The following is a 5,999-nucleotide window of genomic DNA, read 5'->3' on the forward strand; positions in this document are numbered from 1 at the left end:
CATCCAACCTGGCCTTAAACGCTTCCAGGGAGGGGGCATCCACAACTTCTCTGGGCAACCTGTTCCAGTGTCTCACCACCCTCACAATAAGGAATTTCTTCCCAATACCTAATCTAAATCTACCCTCTTTCAGTTTAAAACCACTACCCCTCGTCCTATCACTACACTCCCTGATAAAGAGTCCCTCCCCATCTTTCCTGTACGCCCCTTTTAAGTACTGGAAGGCTGTGCTCTTGTACACATCCCTGCAGACAGAGCAGTAATTTAAATGGAGGTGCTGGTTTTACTGTGGAAGACGCATCCCTCCAAAAGGCTGAGCAAGTTCAGCTCCTGTTCATGTCAGGAAAAGGCATGTGTAGTGTTCCACAAGCTCTGTCCCATTTTCAGCACTGCGTTTGTGCCTGGAGGGCGTCAGTGGTAACCAGCCGGAACCAGCTTAGAAAAAGGGTGCCAGAACTGAGTGCCTCTGCACAGTAGTGCCCTGAAAATAAACATGCAAGCTCCCCCGTGACAGGGTCATAAAATAACAATGTAAACATGTATGTACCTGGTCCCTGCAGTCCAGTGTCCATCCTTGGACAGCGAACACCCAGGGAGGACACGGGACCAGGGCAGACTGATGATGGTAACTCCCAAGAGGCTGTTGGCTTCCAGCCATCTCCAGCCCTTGGACGAGTCCAATCTGTGTCGCCAGTTCCCAGAGCATGTTCTTTTCTGTGTGGGCACTGACAGAAGCAGTGTGATGGGCTGGCTGGCTGCAAAGCTGAGGTCCTTCAGGATGTCTTTAGCTGATAACTTTTTCTGAGGAGCATCAGAGAGGGGCTTGTTGCTGTTACTGTGTGGGGAAGGAGCTGGAGGTGGTACTGCTGGGGCAGCACCCGGCCTCTCTCGTCTCACCCTGCCATGCTTTCTGTGCAGAATGACATTTACGAGTGGAGCCGAGACCACCGTGTGCACCACAAGTACTCGGAGACGGACGCAGACCCGCATAACGCCCGCCGCGGCTTCTTCTTCTCCCACATTGGCTGGCTATTCGTGCGCAAGCACCGGGAAGTCATAGAGAAGGGGAGGAAACTGGATTTCACTGACCTGCTGGACGACCCCGTCGTCAGGTTCCAAAGAAAGTAAGTGGGAGCGCTGGGCCCTCGTGCGAGGCGAGGTGGAGAGGTCCCTCCACCTGGTTTTCTAGTTGTGGCTCATTCCTTATTTTTATCTTTCCCTTTTCTCTCCCAAGATACCCCTGCCACCTTTTGGCATTAGGACTGCCATCCCTCTGGCCTCCACTATTGCCATGTGGCTGACGCTTGCTGACTGTCCTTGCAGGCTCTGCTGCACAAGCAGTGAGCCCTGTCCTTGTCCCTCTGCTTTTCCAAAAAGCCAGGACTGGCTGTGAAAACATCCACAGCAGAAGTTGCTGGGATCTTGGCCTTCTCCTTTGATCATTGGAGCAAATGCTGTAATCACTAACTGCCTTAATGGAGAAGTGAACATTTCACTCTGCAAACTCATCTTTGGCACCTGTGGTCCAGTGAGACCAAGCGCTTCCTCTTCCAAGACTGTCACAGGATTAATTACCTCCCTTGAGAATTAGCACAGGCCTAGTTCAGTTTGCTACACACTCTGCAAGAGGTGGGAATTGAGCAACATGCTTTGTCCTCTATGTGAGTACCTGTATTTTAGGCACAAGAAGACTGTCTCTGCCTGCAAGCATTTGGTCCAGGTACTTTGGCAAACCACATAAGCTCATTTCTGAGTGTTTTATGGGTGAGGGGAGCAGTCAGTTGAGTCCAGAAGTCAGTTTCTTTTTTGCATTGGAGAAATACATGCACTAGCAGAATTACTCCTGCATCGAAAGAGCTCCGGAGTGAGGAATTCACTGCCCTCCACGTATTGTTGCTTTTACTGGTTCCTCAGTTGGAAGTGCCTGTTTGCAAAGGCTCCCTTGCAGTTTGCTGCAGCTCCTCTTGGTTGTGTTATTACCTTTTCCAAGACAACAGCATCCCACAAGAAGCAGGCTCTACTGCTTTGGTTATACTGCAAATGTTGTGTAGTGAAGAAGTATGTTTTCTGCATATGTCTCTGCTCTGGATTTGAATTTAGGACTTTGGAGTTTACCTTCCCTTATCTGGGAAGAAAAATTCAGGTTTTTTCTTTCTATAAGGTTGAAGTGTTGGTTTTTTTGACAGCATGGAAAACCTGGCAAGTCAGATCAGTAAGAATCATGATAAACCCTTCTTTGTCATGTTTCGTTTTAAGGCCGGATTGTTAGCTTTGCTGAATTTAGTGGTGCTGGTGAGCTGTGGATGAGGTACCACTCAATCAGTTTAAAACCACATCACTTCAGCTGAAATCACAGTACTGCTCCAAGCGTGACTGACAGCAAAATTTACCCTCTGTGAATATCGGAGCAATAATCCTGCATGTGATGTGAAAGAGAGGCTCACAGGTGAAGTGTCTTCATGACAAAGTTTTCATGTGGTGAAAGCAGTGCTGTTCCCCAAGCATGTGTGGAGTCATTTGTTCCCCTGAACTCCAGATAAGGAGGCTTCTCATTCCAGGGTGGATGTTTCAGTCAAAGGGAGACAGAGAAAACGTAGTCAGATGCTCGTTCGGATGTGAGATCTCATGTCTTCATCAAAGACTTCAGTCTGGGCTTCTTGCATCTCACAGAATGGTTTTAATTGGTGCCTGATAAGCTGTTTTCATATTTTATTTTATTTTACTGGAGTGGGAGAGGCTTTGAACTTTGAAGGAGTTTTCTGGACTGGAAAATACTTTTCTCCTCCAGTTCTACTTAAATCCTGGCCTTGAATTGATGAGGTTTGCAAACCTGATCCACAAGCTGGTTCAGAAGTCAGTCAGATGAGTGGGAAATTATCTGTTATCTTTGGTGGAGCAAAGAATGGGGACTGTTTCCTTTGGAGAGCCTTGGCTTAGGTAAGTGAAGACAGAGTTCTGTGAGAAAGCTGAGGAGATGCTCTCTTTTCACCATCGTTGGTGTTGCTGGAGAGCTGCAGATCTCCTTCTGGAGCCCAGCATATGAGGCACAACCTCCAAATAACAACAAAAAATATCAAACAAAGAACTTGCAGGGCAAGAGATTAATTTATTTCATACACAAGATGATCAAAACTAGCTGGTGTGTTATAGATGAGAACCATGTTCATGGAAACTTTCTTCCTTCCAAAAATACTGCTAATATTAACATTTTTCCAATCCTCTGTGGGTTTTAATTGAAAATTTTTTGTTTGATTGTTTGTTTTTGTCAAACCAGATTGACAGTTCTTCCTATCTGAAAAACTTTCAGCAAATTGAAAGTTTTAATAACTGTTCAATAAATCCAAACTCCGATCTTCCTCATCCCTTCCAGAAAACTCAACAAAAGCAGGGGTCTGTTTTAAACCTGTCATATGGGCACAAATAAGACGGGTCTTACTTTGCGTTTCTTTTCTTTCTGCACCCTTCAAAATCCTGTCACCTCAGCCTACCGCTCTAGTTTCATGTGGCAGCTTGCTTTGATGATGATACCCGGGATCACTGTGGGCTGTAGTAAAACTGGGCTCCAGGGAGGTGGAAGGGCTCAATGGGGAAGATGGGGTCATGTTTCCTCTCGAGCTGGGGACACACTGTAGGTGGCTCCCAAGCTGCACTGTCTTGCTGCTCTCCATTTCTGAGCGCCGTTAGCCCATTCTCCATTTAGAGTCATTTATTTCCTATCTCACTTTTGGCTTTGTCTCCCCACTTCTTACTGAGCTGCTCCCTTTCTCCACTTGCCTTGGATTAATTCCCCCAGCATGATTTTTCTCTTTGTTTCTCCCGCTGTGGTCTCTGCTCTTCACCTCTCTGCTCCCTCCATCCTATGCTCTCTCTTCCCTGCCTTGCCTGGGCATGTGGCTTTAGCTGTACTATAAAGCTTTCCTGTTTGTTCTCAGAGTGTTTGGCTTCTTCCCTCCCCATTTTGCACTGCACACTGATTTTGTCCAATATATGGAGGAGTGGCAGGGCTTGTGCCAGTCAGTGGGCTGGGAGAGCAGCAGTAATCCTGGCCCCCAGGCCAAGATGCATCTTTCTCCTCATCCTTGGCGGGGTGCCCATGGTCTCTCAGCAGCTGCTTTGGGTCTGCCACCACTGTTGGAGCTCACGCAGCAGCAGTGGTATAGAAAGGAGCTGCTCCTGCCCTGTGCTGCAGGTTCCCTTCTGACCTGAGCATGGGGGAAGTTGCCAGCTCTTAGCAGTGAACATGTTTCTGACACAGCTCCGCGAATGCCACACCAAGCCCCGGGCTTTTCCAGTCCCAGAGCCAGGACTGGGCAGGGTGTGCAGCCAACTCTGCACTTCCCCAGGTTTAAAGGTGCTCAACTTGGGAGGTTTGCTTTGGGACTGGGTCTCAGCTGTTCAGCTCTAGTGTTACCTGCTGCTTCAGGGTTTCGAGTTGTCTTGGCATTTTGAATTGCACTTGGAAAAATTATGTCATGATTGTGGATGTCTGAAATGTTCCGTGCTGTCCCGGTTATGCCAGGGGTTTCTGGCAGAGCCGTGTCTCAAGAGATCCAACCCCACTTCACCCCAGATGTCATTCCCACCATGGTAATGGTGTCCTTTTCTTTCCTGGAAGGTATTACAAGAGTTCGGTTGTGCTGATGTGCTTTGTGATCCCTACCTTTGTGCCGTGGTACCTCTGGGGTGAGAGTCTGTGGAATGCGTACTTCCTTGCCTCCATCCTCCGGTACACCATCTCCCTCAATGTCACCTGGCTGGTCAACAGTGCCGCTCATATGTACGGCAACCGCCCTTACGACAAGTACATCAACCCCAGGCAGAACACCTTTGTCACTCTGGGAGCCATTGGTAAGTGCTGTAGCCCTGGATATAGCTTTGCAACTCAGAGTGACATCCCAACCTGTTTCACCCTGGTTGGGGCTTTGGGCACCTGCAACTGGACACCACTTGGAGCCAGGGCTTGGAGAAGGTTGGAGCTTGCGCCTCCTAGAGGAAGGCTCCCTTGTTCTACTGATGGTGCCCACATTGAAATAATGCCATGTAGTCTCTGGGCAGAGACGTGTTCACAGTAGCAATCCTCTCTTCTCAGCAGTTGTCTGGGGGCAGCGCAGCAGAAGTGAGTGACTCTGCTTCTTACTTGGTTGTGCATCTCCCCTCTTGAAGGATTTATGGTTTTCTTCCCTGAGCGTAAGGGGTAGGATATTCCCCCTTCCTACTGGGGAGGAAAGCCCAAAGCACGGAAATGGAGTCCGTTGTGGGTCTGCCCCAGAGGTCTCCCATAGCCAGAGGTGGAGCATAACCTGCACTGGGTTCAGGACTTGGGAAACGGGCGTTGGGATGTCCCACCCGAGCGTATTCCTAAGTTCATAAACGTGGTGGCCATGTGGTCTTTAAACTCCCTCTCTGTTTTTCAGGTGAGGGTTTCCACAACTACCACCACACCTTCCCATTTGACTACTCAGCCAGTGAGCTGGGCCTGACGTTCAACCCCACCACCTGGTTCATTGACTTCATGTTTTGGTTGGGGTTGGTCACTGACCGCAAGCAGGCTCCGAAGGAGATGATCCAGGCTCGCAAGGAAAGGACTGGAGATGGCAGTGCTTGAAAAGTAATGCTTTGCTGTGCTAGTGCTGTCATACATGTGGGTGGGTGGGTATACACACACCCACGTGCCTGTGGTGGATTTATTTTCCTCTGGGTAAAATTAGTTTTTTCAGACCAGTTGGGCCAAATTAATTCTTCAGGAACAGATTCGGCCCCAGCTTTTTTTCCTTATTAGCTGTCTTATCTCCAAACTTCAGACTATTAAGTGTAAAAATGTTATATATTATTTAATGTTATAGTTAAACAGGAGAGAGATTTGATTTTAGTCACTGTAGTTCATGTCTGAAATACATTGTAATTTGCTTGTCCATGGTAAACGTTGGCAGGTTGGAGGAATTAACTATCCTTTCCAAGTGCAGTTAGGAGAGATTTTTGTTTCTACTATTAATCAACTG

General features: G+C 48.1%; 1 protein-coding gene across 1 annotated transcript; it reads left to right on the forward strand.

Moving 5' to 3' along the window:
* The first annotated feature begins 901 nt into the window (after window positions 1–901).
* Window positions 902–5,605, forward strand: LOC104069414 (stearoyl-CoA desaturase 5). Its single transcript, XM_009586274.1, has 3 exons — window positions 902–1,124; window positions 4,616–4,848; window positions 5,415–5,605. Exons 1-3 carry the CDS (start codon window positions 904–906, stop codon window positions 5,603–5,605), a joined length of 645 nt encoding a protein of 214 aa, XP_009584569.1. The 5' UTR covers window positions 902–903.
* The last annotated feature ends 394 nt before the right edge of the window (window positions 5,606–5,999 follow it).

Source organism: Fulmarus glacialis, unplaced genomic scaffold (assembly GCF_000690835.1).
Source record: "Fulmarus glacialis isolate BGI_N327 unplaced genomic scaffold, ASM69083v1 scaffold49589, whole genome shotgun sequence".
NCBI classification, from domain to species: Eukaryota; Metazoa; Chordata; class Aves; order Procellariiformes; family Procellariidae; genus Fulmarus; species Fulmarus glacialis.